At 46.7% G+C, this 12945-nt stretch overlaps 1 protein-coding gene across 2 annotated transcripts in view; it reads right to left on the bottom strand.

The window, feature by feature from the left end:
- LOC126190922 (venom dipeptidyl peptidase 4-like) overlaps positions 1 to 12945 on the bottom strand; it is a 605109-nt gene that overhangs the window by 297705 nt on the left and 294459 nt on the right. Inside the window, exon 1 of one of the 2 annotated variants that reach the window (XM_049931559.1) lies at positions 11486 to 11559. The exons of the other annotated variant lie outside the window; for it this stretch is intronic. Coding sequence (XP_049787516.1) covers positions 11486 to 11551 — 66 coding nt within the window. The 5' untranslated portion in view covers positions 11552 to 11559. Of the gene's footprint in view, positions 1 to 11485; positions 11560 to 12945 lie in introns of those variants that run through there. 2 annotated transcript variants of the gene reach the window in all.

The following is a 12945-nucleotide window of genomic DNA, read 5'->3' as shown; positions in this document are numbered from 1 at the left end:
ATATTGTGTACGGTGTAGTGCAGCAGCTCAACGTAGCATGGATTCAACAAGTCAGTGGCAGTCCTCTGCAGAAATATTGAGCCATTCTCACTCTGTAGCCATCCATAACTGCGCAAGTGTTGCCGGGGCAGGATTTACGTCCCATAAATGTTCGATGGGATTCATGTCGGGCGATCTGAGTGGCCAAATCATTCGTTCGAATTGTCCGGGATGTTATACAAAACCAGCCGCGAACAATTGCTGTCCGGTGACATGACACTGTCACCCACAAAAATCTTATCGTTGTTTGGTAACATTAAGTCCATGAATGGCTGCAATGGTCTCCGAGTAGCCGAACATAACCATTTCCATGCAATGATTGGTTCAGTTTCACCAGAGGATCCAGTCCATTTCATGTAAGTTGGTAACATTAAGTCCATGAATGGCTGCAATGGTCTCCGAGTAGCCGAACATAACCATTTCCATGCAATGATTGGTTTAGTTTCATCAGAGGATCCAGTCCATTTCATGTAAGTTGGTAACATTAAGTCCATGAATGGCTGCAATGGTCTCCGAGTAGCCGAACATAATCATTTCCATGCAATGATTGGTTCAGTTTCACCAGAGGATCCAGTCCATTTCATGTAAGTTGGTAACATTAAGTCCATGAATGGCTGCAATGGTCTCCGAGTATCCGAACATAACCATTTCCATGCAATGATTGATTCAGTTTCACCAGAGGATCCAGTCCATTTCATGTAAGTTGGTAACATTAAGTCCATGAATGGCTGCAATGGTCTCCGAGTAGCCGAACATAACCATTTCCATGCAATGATTGGTTCAGTTTCACCAGAGGATCCGGTCCATTTCATGTAAGTTGGTAACATTAAGTCCATGAATGGCTGCAATGGTCTCCGAGTAGCCGAACATAACCATTTCCATGCAATGATTGGTTCAGTTTCACCAGAGGATCCAGTCCATTTCATGTAAGTTGGTAACATTAAGTCCATGAATGGCTGCAATGGTCTCCGAGTAGCCGAACATAACCATTTCCATGCAATGATTGGTTCAGTTTCACCAGAGGATCCAGTCCATTCCATGTAAGCGCAGCCCACAACGTCAAGGAGCCGCCACCAGCTGACACTGTGCCCTGTTGACAAATTGGATCCTCGGCTTCGTGGGGTCTATGCCACAGTCGAACCCTACCATCAGCTCTTACCAGCTGAAATTGGAACTCATCTGACCGGGTCACAGTTATTAAGTCGTCAACGGGGGTCCAGCCGATATGGTTACGAGGTCAGGAGAGGCGCTTCTCTGTTAGCACTGACAGCTTTACGCAAACGCCGTTGCTCTCCGTCGTAAAGTGAAGGCCGTCGGCCACTGCGTTGTCCATGGTGAGAGGCAACGCCTGAAATTTGGTATTTTCTCGGCATACTCTTGTCACAGCGGATCTCAGAAAACAAAATTTCCTAACGATTTCCCAAATGGAATGTCCTACGCGTCTTACTCCAAATCTTTCAAAGTCTGTTAATATCTGTCGTGCGGCCATAATCACGTTGAAAATCTTTCGGATGAATCACCTGAGTACAAATGACAAATCCGCTAATGCACTGCTCTTTTATACCTTGTGTTCGCGATACTACCCCCATTTGCATGTGTCCATAACGCTATCTCATGACTTTCGTCACCTCTGTGTATATACACTCATGCTCATAAATTAACGATGATGCTGCTACTTGGTGAAACAACGCTCTGATGGGCGGTTTGCGGGTTTGAATCACCTCGGGGTATGACCATGCGGTGCGTTTGACCTGCGGTCGTCGCAGTGGCACTGGCAGCAATCCACATACACAGAGGTGTGTTGCTGCATGTCAGAGTACGGTGGAGCGAGTAAGTGTGCAGACGTTTTCTGACGTGCTAATGGTGACTGTGTGTAGAAAATGGCTCAAAGAACACATACTGTTGGCGTTATGAGGGGTAGAATACTAGGGCGACTGGAGGCTGGTCTCAAGATTATGACAATGATTCCAGTAGACAGGAAACGTGTCCAGGCTCTAAAGTACGGGACGTCCACAGTGTACAACACCACAAGAAGACCGATATCTCACCATCAGTGCCCGCAGACGGCCACGGAGTACTGCAGGTAGTCTTGCTCGGGACCTTACCGCAGTCACTGGAACAGTTGTCTCCAGACACACAGTTGCCCAGAGACCTGCAAGGTGCATTCCGCTACCCCTGGTCACAGGAGAGCCAGTAAAGCTTGGTGTCAAGAACACAGTACATGGTCATTGGAACAGTGGTCCCAGGTTATGTTCACGGAAGAGTCTAGGTATAGTCTGAACAGTGATTCTCGCCGGGTTTTCATCTGGCGTGAACCAGGAACGAGATAGCACTCCTTAATGTCCTTGAAAGGGACCTGTATGGAGGTCGTGGTCTGATGGTGTGGGGTGGGATTATGACTGGTGCACGTACACCCCTGCATGTCTTTCACAGAGGAACTGTAACAGGTGAAGTGTATCGGGACGTCATTTTGCACCAGTATGTCCGCCTCTTCAGGGGTGCAGTGGGTCCCTCCTTCCTCCTGATGGATGATGACGCACGGCCCCACCGAGCTGACATCGTGGAGGAGTACCTTGAAACAGAATATATCAGGCGAATGGAGTGGCCTTCCTGTTCTCCAGACCTAAACCCATCGAGCACGTCTGGGATGCTCTCGGTCGACGTATCGCTGCACGTCTTCAAATCCCTACGACACTTCAGGAGCTCCGACAGGCACTGGTGCAAGAGTGGGAGGCTATAGCCCAGCAGCTGCTCGACCACCTGATCGATAGTAAGCCAACCCGTTGTGCGGACTGTGTACGTGTGCATGGTGATCATATCCCATATTGATGTCGGGGTACATGCGCAGGAAACGTTGGCGCTTTGTAGCACATGTGTTTCGGGACGGTTTTCTCAACTTATTACCAATGCCGAGGACTTACAGATCTGTGTAACGTGTGTTCCCTATGTGCCTATGGTATTAGCGCCAGTTTTGTGTAGTGCCGCGTTGCGTGGCACCACATTCTGCAATTATCCTTAATTTATGAGCATGAGTGTAGACAGATAATGTACAGGTAAGCATCGCAATACAGAAAATGCATTTGACACAATTGTAGAGAGACTTATTGTGGTGTCACCGCCAGACACCACACTTGCTAGGTGGTAGCCTTTAAATCGGCCGCGGTCCGTTAGTATACGCCGGACCCGCGTGTCGCCACTATCCGTGATTGTAGACCGAACGCCGCCACACGGCAGGTCTAGAGACAATTCCTACCACTCGCCCCAGTTGCACAGCCGACTTGCTAGCGATGGTTCACTGACAAATTACGCTCTCATTTGCCGAGACGATAGTTAGCATAGCCTTCTGCTACGTCATTTGCTACGACCTAGCAAGGCGCCATTACCAGTTACTATTGATGCTGTAAAACATGTACCGTCAAGAGCGATGTTCACCAATGATGGATTAAAGTTAAGTATTCCAGCAGCTACATACTTTTTTTGCTACTATAATTCCTTGTCCTCTTCCAGACCTCACGCCAGCCTGCGTGAGCTTAAACGCGTGCCTTTCGGCTTCCTCCTAGTGGATTGGCTGCCTTGCCAATCCACAACACTTACATCAACCGGAAAACAAGTAGGCCCGCGATTGCGGCAGTTGGCTGTGTCAACATCTACCATATGACGTCATTTGGGTGGAGTATGGAGGAGCGTGGGGGTCAGCTAACCTTACCCCCTGCCGTTGCCAGCTTTCCAGATCTTTGAACCGATAGTTCTCATTCAAGTGCTTTCTCAACCTACCATCTGAGAATCAGTGCACACCATTACTGTGCTCCACACAAGGAAAAATCCCCGGTTGTACCGGTAATTCAGCCCATGTTCCCCGCACGGAAGCCAGGGAGAAATGGTCGGCAGTCTCTATGCAGCGGAACACGAGAATCGAAATAGCGCTCACGGGAGTCACAGTTGGATATTACATCTAGGAACATCATAAAGTAAGTTACACATATTGTCCCCAGGCTAAGACGATTGCGCAACGAGAGTGGCGCATAGTCAGAGGGGGTACACGTTCCTGGTTTCTTCCACAGTTCCACGTCAGTACAAATAAGAAGTACACCGCGAAGTGGGAGTGATATGACTCAGCAACTGAAAAATACTCCAAATGCAGGGTGACATGGTCACCTTGAATATAACAGCGATGCAAAGTTTCACAATATGTCGAAATCAAACAGTCTATGTGTCCTGACTGGGCGAATCTACTTTCGCCCGGCCACAGCTGTGGGTTCTTTGATTGCGCTGGGAGAAAGCTCATCAGATGAAACTGATGAAATATTAGTTCACTTTATCAGATAAATGAATAAACGAGTTACTTAACTTTGAAACATTACTTTGTCACAGGAGTGATGGATATGAAACTTCCTGGCAGATTAAAACTGTGTGCCCGACCGAGACTCGAACTCGGGACCTTTATTCTGGAGTGATGGATAGTTCACAATTGTCAGTGACTACTATAGCATCACCTACACAATAGTATACATCCATCTGAAACCCACGAACAAGGTCCTACTCGATGTTGACTGCTGAAACTAAAGTCTGGAACTGGGCTAAAGCTCTGGCTAGCTCGGCACTATCTTGACCTCAGCGTGAGGGCGCTGCAGTGCTGAGGGAGGAGACGTAGTCACCAAGAATGGCTCCCATACATTGTTGCGGGTTGCAGCGAGCTCTCGCTAACGTCTGTGGTGTCGATTCGCGTTGCCGTCTTTGCTGTGGCACCGCGATCTTTGGAGGACACCAAACTATGATCGCAAATATTTGTTTTATTCATTCACCGGTTTGAACCATTATGATCATCATCACACTGATCTAAAAAAGAACGTGTATATTTTTGAGGAAGAGCATTATGATAAATTAACAACAGTATAAGTAGTAGCATTGATCACATTATCAGGGAAGCATCTAACAAAGAACCTCCCTGTCTTCTTGAAAGTAAGAAAAGACGAAAGTAAAATTTATAGCCACGTTTGGCGAAATAAAATAAAAATAAACACTCATGGCTTATGATGTAGGTGCATCGTTAGCACACACTGCTTAGAGCTGCAGTACAAACTCCTGAGGGGGCTTGGCCGCTAAGTGTCGCTGACGGCTGTAAACACTGTTTACAATGGCGTGTTATAAAGCAGAGACACGGTATTTAACATTCAGTGTGAACCATAACAGGATAAGTGAAAAATGTAATTAAAAAACATGGGTTAGCAGTAAAATATTAGTTAAAATGATTATAAATGCTAACTCTCAAATGGGAGTCTGCGATGTGTATAATACATTAAGAAGTTAATTGAAGCAGCATCTTGAAACACGAAAATGCCACAGGCACAACGAATTCGCGAAACCGAAGCCAAGAGAATGTGGGCAGCGCGCAGCCAGAGCAGAAAACAAACGGACAGAGTTAGCACATCAGAACATGCGAAAACTACATTAGGGTCATTAGCCTGTCAGTGAAAGATAGCCGTTCGGTGTAAATTCGATTTGTTAATTCAGTTTTCTGGGGTGGTGTTCCTTATCCCCGTAGATCTCCATTTCTTCCAAAACCATCAATAGGCGGCCCTTGGGTGCAGTGCGTACGACTTGCATATTGTAACTATGTCGGTTACCGTATGGTTCTGTTCAGTCAGATGTTGTCCAAATGCAGTTTCATTCTGCGCCAGCGGTTGTTCCCTAAAAATATTAATTTTTAATCAGGTTGTCCAATGCATAATTTCTCACAATGTATTTTAGAGAGACTCGAATTTGAAAATTTATAACGTTTGTTATCTACCTTGTGTCTAATTTGCAGTTTCAGAGTATTATTTGTTTGTTTGTTAGATGCTTCTCAGAAAATTTGTATCAACGCTACTACTTATAATGTTGCGGCTTGTCATTATCATCTTACTCATAAATATGCACATTAATTTTTAAGATTAATCTGATGATGATCACAACAATCGAAACGTATCATTAAATAAAACAAATATTTGCGATCATAGACTGGTTTCCACATATTGATATACTCCAAAGGTGAAGTGCATCTGACAGTACAGTTCGTATGGGCAAAACGTCAGAAGTGCTCACAGATATACAGTGAAATTCTGGCAGTGTATGGACCAGACACGCTGTGGTGTCCCGCTGCCGTGAAATAGAGCCAGCAATTTGGTCAAAGCCGCACAGACGTGGGTTTTGCTTACCAGGCAGGAAGGCCCTCGACACGGCGACAGACGGCAATGTCCAGGCAATCGAGGAAGTGATTCGCAGCAGTCACAGAGCGACTATCACGGACATTGCTCAGCAGATGCGCGTCCCAATACGCAGTTCTCATTACATCGTCCGAGATCGCCTGCAGCATCGGAAATTGTGCTCGCGCTCTGTTCCGCGGTCATTGTCCCAGCACCGCACGCAAAGGAGAAACGCTTATGGCGTCTCTGCACTTCCTAGAGAGATCCTCTGTGGAAGGCAATGATTTCCTAAGCGACACCATTGCGGCCGATGAAACGTGGGTATATCATTTCGCTTGTGCAACGAAGAGAGTGTCTATGGCATGCAGAGATACCTGCTCGCTTGCGCGGAGGAAATGCAAATTTCCGCCATCAGCAGGGAAGATTATGACCACCGGTTTTCGATTGTGAATGAATTGTGTACGCAGAATTTATAGCAGTGGTTCCATTAGCCCTGAGTGAAATCAGACATTAACTAGGAACTCCGCCCCACCCCACCCCCTCCTACATTATCACCAACTTTAACAGCTAACTAAGCTGTAATGAAAGACTTTTCGTGGTACACGTTTATTTTTAAAATGATGAAAGATGATTGATAATTTGTGTGTGTGTGTGTGTGTGTTAGAATGAATGACGAAGGAGTTCGTGTTGTGTGCAAGTGCTACCCACAACTTCTTCTCAGATAAAAAAAGCTAACTGTCCACAGCGAGCGTATACACTTGCTACAAAACATCTTCCCCTGCATTACTCCTCTCCACTGCGACCCTTACTTGACCTGTTCACTGCAACCCCATTTAAAATAGCCGGCCGAAGTGGCCGTGCGGTTAAAGGCGCTGCAGTCTGGAACCGCAAGACCGCCACGGTCGCAGGTTCGAATCCTGCCTCGGGCATGGATGTTTGTGATGTCCTTAGGTTAGTTAGGTTTAACTAGTTCTAAGTTCTAGGGGACTAATGACCTCAGCAGTTGAGTCCCATAGTGCTCAGAGCCATTTGAACCATTTGAACCATTTAAAATAAAACAAGTTCAGATGTGTGCACTATACTTACAGTTCGTGAATCATTTGAATACTAGACTCCTTACTTATGAAGTGGCAGTAACTGGACGAGTTCAGGCTGTTAATGCTTTATGTCTAACCAGTCTAGTAATAATAATGTGTACAGCCTTATGTACGAGGGAAGTTTGAGAAGTCCGTGCAAAGTCCGAGAGATGGCACCACCGGCACATATCGAGGTCATATTTAGTTAGTAGCATCTTTGGGAAGAACGCACACCAAGTTTCAGCCCTGTTGGTCTATTTCTTTGTGTTTGGCATTCGTTAGAATCAAGGAAGTTGATGGACGAATTTCCTGTGGTGATGAACATTACTTTATGAAAGGCAAAACGCCTCAGGAAAGGAAAGAGAAGATTGATAAACATTACGGTTACTCTGCACCTTCGATTAGAACAGTTTATAAGCGGTTTTAAAATTTTCGGACTGGCCATATCGGCACAAGTGATGCTGAACGTTCTGGACGCTCTGTGGAGGTTACGACTCCAGAAATAATTGATAAAAAGCCCATGGTATGGTGATGGATGACAGAAGAGTTAATGTGCGTGAGATTTCTAGTGCTGTGGGCATCTCGAATGAACGGGTACATAATATTTTGCATAAACATTTGGACATGAGAAAGCTATCCACAAGATGGGTTCCGCGATTGCTGACGCTTAACCAAAAACGGAATCGTGTGAAGTGTTGCAAGGATGGCTTGGTTCAAATGGCTCTGAGCACTATGGGACTTAACATCTGAGGTCATCAGTCCCCAAGAACTTAGAACTACTTAAACCTAACTAACCTAATGACATCACACACATCCATGCCAGAGGCAGGATTCGAACCTGCGACCGTAGCGGTCACGCGGTTCCAGACTGTAGCGCCTAGAACCGCACGCCCACACCAGCCGGCTGTTGCAAGGATGGTTTGCAGCTGTTCAGGAAGAATCCGCAAGACTTTAATCGTCGTTTTGTCACTGTGGATGAAACATGGATACATTACTGTACTCCTGAGACCAAACAACAATCTAAACAATTTGTTACCAAGGGAGAATCTGCACCAAAAAAGGCAAAGACCATTCCTTCGGCCGGAAAGGTTAGGCGACAGTCTTTTGGAATTAGCAGGGGATAATCCTCGTCGACCATCTGGAAAAGGGTAAAACTATTACAGGTGCATATTATGAATCGTTATTCGACCGTTTGGAAACCGAGCTGAAAGAAAAACGCCGGCGATTGGACCGCAAAAAAGTCCTTTTCCATAACGACAATGCACCAGCACACTCCTCAGCAGTTGTGGTCACAAAATTAATGGAAATAGGATTCCAACTCGTTTCACATCCCCCTTATTATCCAGACTTGGCTCCTTCGGACTAGTATTTGTTCCCCAATTCGAAGAAATGTCTGGCGGGACACAGATTTTATTCAAACGAGGAGGTGATTGCAGCAAGTAATAGCTATTTTGCAGACTCGGGCAATTCCTATTATTCGGAAGGGATCAACAAATTAGAAAAGCGTTGGACGAAGTGTATAAGTCTAAAAGGAGACTACGTCGAAAAATAACAAAGGTTTACCCCAAACACGTAAGTAGTTTTTACTTTTGCACGGACGTTTCAAACGCCTTTCGTAGTTGCTGCTGTGTCTTGCTGTCAATTCATATCTTTGTTTCAAAGCCAGTAATGAAGCAATTTATGGACTCTGCAAGTAGTATCTACAACTTGGAGAAACCATTTTCTTGAGATATTTAGCATTTGTCACGTATGCGTCTCAATTTTATCATCAGCATTGTACGGGACAAAGCACATCATGTGTGTGTAGAGGGTTCCTCACATGAGGAACCTGTAACCTCCACTGCATTAATGCTACTAATGGGGAAAAGTAATTATTGATAATTTATATAATCAGTATTAGAGTCTTACAAAATTGTGATTATATTAATGAACTTTTGCAAAGAATTTAGTTTCGTGACTGAAACAGAATCGAATCGTTTGGTTTTTACCCTTCTTAAAATTTAATTTTACCCCTCAGGGTGTAATTACCAGCAGGTTGGGAAGCACTGGTTTATAGCAAAGGTCACAACCATTATAGCCGACCCATACTGTGCAACACTTGCATCGCTGCGAAACGCCATAAAGATCGAGAGGCAGAAAAAGTTAAGGAAAGGCATTGTTTTCCTAAACGACAGTGGAACCTTTGCATCACCGTTTTCGATGGGAGGTTTGGAAGCATCCGTCATCAGATTTTGCCACATATGATTTCCATCATTTCCGCAATCTGAAAGAACATCATGGGGTGGGATGGGGGTGGGAGAGATTTTCCAACGCTGAGGCCATTAACGCTGCGCTTCTCATACAGCTACATGATCAAGGAGCGGATTTATATCGTCGAGGAATTAAATGATTGGTAGACCGTTTCGACCGCTGTTTACGGCGACTTGGTCACACTCTTCTTTTTTTAAGACTCCATCCGAACAGGTCTCGTAAGGCTCTACCGGTACTGAAAGACCGCCGTGTTATCCTCAGCCTGTAGCTGTCACTGAACTTGGATATGGAAGGGGGTGTAGTCAGCACACAGCTCCCCCTGCCATAGTCACTTTTCGTAACCGGAGGTACTACTTCTCAATCAAGTACACTATTGCCCATTAAAATTGCTACACCACGAAGATGACGTGCTACAGACGCGAATTTTAACCGACAGGAAGAAGATGTTGTGATATGCAAATGATTGGCTTTTCAGAACACCTACAACATGCTGACATGAGGAAAGTTTCCAACCGATTTCTCATACACAAACAGCAGTTGACCGGTGTCGGATTGTAGCCTATCACGATTGCGGTTTATCGTATCACAACTTTCGTGCTCGCGTTGGTCGAGATCCAATGACTGTTAGCAGAATATGGAATCGTTGGGTTCAGGAGGGTAATACGGAACGCCGTGCCGTATCCCAACGGCCTCGTATAACTAGCAGTCGAGATGACAGGCATCTTATCCGCATGACTGTAACGGATCGTGTAGCCACGTCTCGATCCCTGAGTCAACAGATGGGGACGTTTGCAAGACAACAACCATCTGCACGAACGGTTCTACGACGTTTGCAGCAGCATGGACTGTCAGCTCGGAGACCGTGGCTGCGGTTACCCTTGACGCTGCATCACAGACAGGAGCGCCTGCGATGGTGTACTCAACGACGAACCTGGGTGCACGAATGGCAAACGGTCGTTTTTTCGAATAGATCCAGGTTCTCTTTACAGCATCATGATGGTCGCATCCGTGTTTGGCGACACCGCAGTGAACGCACATTGGAAGCGTGTATTCGTCATCGCCATACCGGCGTATCACCCAGCGTGATAGTATGGGGTGCCATTGGTTTCACGTCTCGGTCACCTCTTGTTCGCATTGACTGCACTTTGAACAGTGGACGGTACATTTCAGATGTGTTACGACCCGTGACTACCCTTCATTCGATCCCTGCGAAACTCTACATTTCAGCAGGATAATGCACGACCGCATGTGGCAGGTCCCGTACGAGCCTTTCTGGACACAGAAAATGTTCGACTGCTGCCCTGGCCAACACGTTCTCCAGATCTCTCACCAATTGAAAACGTCTGGTCAATGGTGGCCGAGCAACTGGCTCGTCACAATACGCCAGTCACTACTCTTGATGAACCGTAGTATCGTGTTGAAGCTGCATGGGCAGTTGTACCTGTACACGCCATCCAAGCTCTGTTTGACTCAATGCCCAGGCGTATCAAGGCCGTTATTACGGCCAGAGGTGGTTGTTCTGGGTACTGATTTCTCAGGATCTATGCACCCAAATTGCCTGAAAATGTAATCACATGTCGGTTCTAGTATAATATATTTGTCCAATGAATACCCGTTTATCATCTGCATTTCTTCTTGGTGTAGCAAATTTAATGGCCAGTAGTGTAGCTGCCCAGTTTGCCTCACAAGAGCTGAGTGCACCCCGCTCGCCAACAGCGCTCCGCAGACCGGAAAGTCACCCATCCAAGTGCTAGCCAATCCCGACAGCGCTTAATTTGATCTGACGGGAACAGGTGTTACCACTGCGGCAAGAACATTGGCAAGTTGCAAAATAGTCTCATGTACCTGTGTCACTTTGAATTGTAGTGCAGCATTCGATAGAAGTTACTTGGCCAGGCACATAACTCGCGTCCTATATCTTAGCTGTGAAGTACTCACGTGTTTCAGCTCTGCAGCGGAGCAGACATTCGCGTCGATGGCGAGCACCAGCGCGGCGAGGGCCATGTGTGCGCGGCGTGTGTGTCGGAGCGCTACTGGCAGCTCCCCGTCAGGGCTAGGCGGGCGGTCTCCACGCACGGCGTGCCGGGCCTCTTGATGGCCCCTTACCGCGCTAATATGGCGCACCCACGAGATTATTACGCTGATGACGGTGCCACGTACGCCCTGACGACCTTGGCCGTACAGTACAGAGGGACACGTCCCTGCCTGACTCCATAACGCTCATCAAAGTACACTGAAGCGCCAAAGAAACTGGTATAGGTATGCGTATTCAAATAAAAAGATATGTACACGAGCAGAATACGGAGCTGCGGATGGGAACGCCTATGTAAGACAATAAGTGTTTGGCGCAGTTGTTAGGTCGGTTACTGCTTCTACAACGGCAGGTTATCAAGAAGTTTGAACGTGCCGTTATAATCGGCGCACGAGCTATGAGAGACAGTATCTCCGAGGTAGCGATGAAGTTGGGATTTTCCCATATGACCATTTCAGGGGTGTACCGTGAATATTAGGAATCCGGTAAAACATCAAATCACCGACATCGCTGCGGCTGGATCGGGACCAACTATGACTGAAGAGAATCGTTCAGCGTGACAAAAGTGCAGTCCTTCCGCAAATTGATGCAGATTTCAACGCTGGGCCACCAACAAGTGTCAGGCCCATTCGTGTACCCTTCATGACTGCATGTCACAAAGCCGCGCGCCTTGCCTGGGACTCTCAACGCCGACATTGGATTGTTGACTGGTATCATGTTGCCCGGTCGGACGAGTCTCGTTTCAAATTGTATCGAGCGGATGGGCGCGTACGGGTTTGTAGACAACCTCATGAATGCCGGCCGGTGCGGCAGAACGGTTCTAGGCGCTTCAATCTGGACCCGCGTGACCGCTACGGTCGCAGGTTCGAATCCTGCCTCGGGCATGGACGTGTGTGATCTCCTTACGTTAGTTAGGTTTAAGTAGTTCTAAGTTCTAGGGGACAGATTATCTCAGACGTTAAGTCCCATAGTGCTCAGAGCCACTTGAACCAACCTCATGAATCCATGGACCCAGCATATCAGCAGGGGACTGTTCAAGCTGGAAGAGGCTCTGTAATGGTGTGGGGCGTGTGCAGTTGGATTGATAGGGGACCCCTGATACGTCTAGATGCGACTCTGACAGGTGACACGTACGTAACCATCCTGTCTGATCACTTGCATCCATTCGTATCCATTGTGCATTCCGACGGACTTGGAAAATTCCAGCAGGACAATACGACACCACACATGTCCAGAATTGCTACAGAGTGGCTTCAGGAACGTTCTCCTGCGTTTAAACACTTCCGCTGGCCACCAAACTCCCCAGACATGAACATTATTGAGTATATCTTAGATGTCTTGCAACGTGCTGTTCAGAAGAATTCTC

The sequence above is a fragment of the Schistocerca cancellata genome, chromosome 6, assembly GCF_023864275.1.
Source record: "Schistocerca cancellata isolate TAMUIC-IGC-003103 chromosome 6, iqSchCanc2.1, whole genome shotgun sequence".
Classification (NCBI taxonomy): Eukaryota; Metazoa; Arthropoda; class Insecta; order Orthoptera; family Acrididae; genus Schistocerca; species Schistocerca cancellata.
Note: the sequence above shows the minus strand (reverse complement) of the source record. Positions and strands in the feature narration are given on the sequence as shown.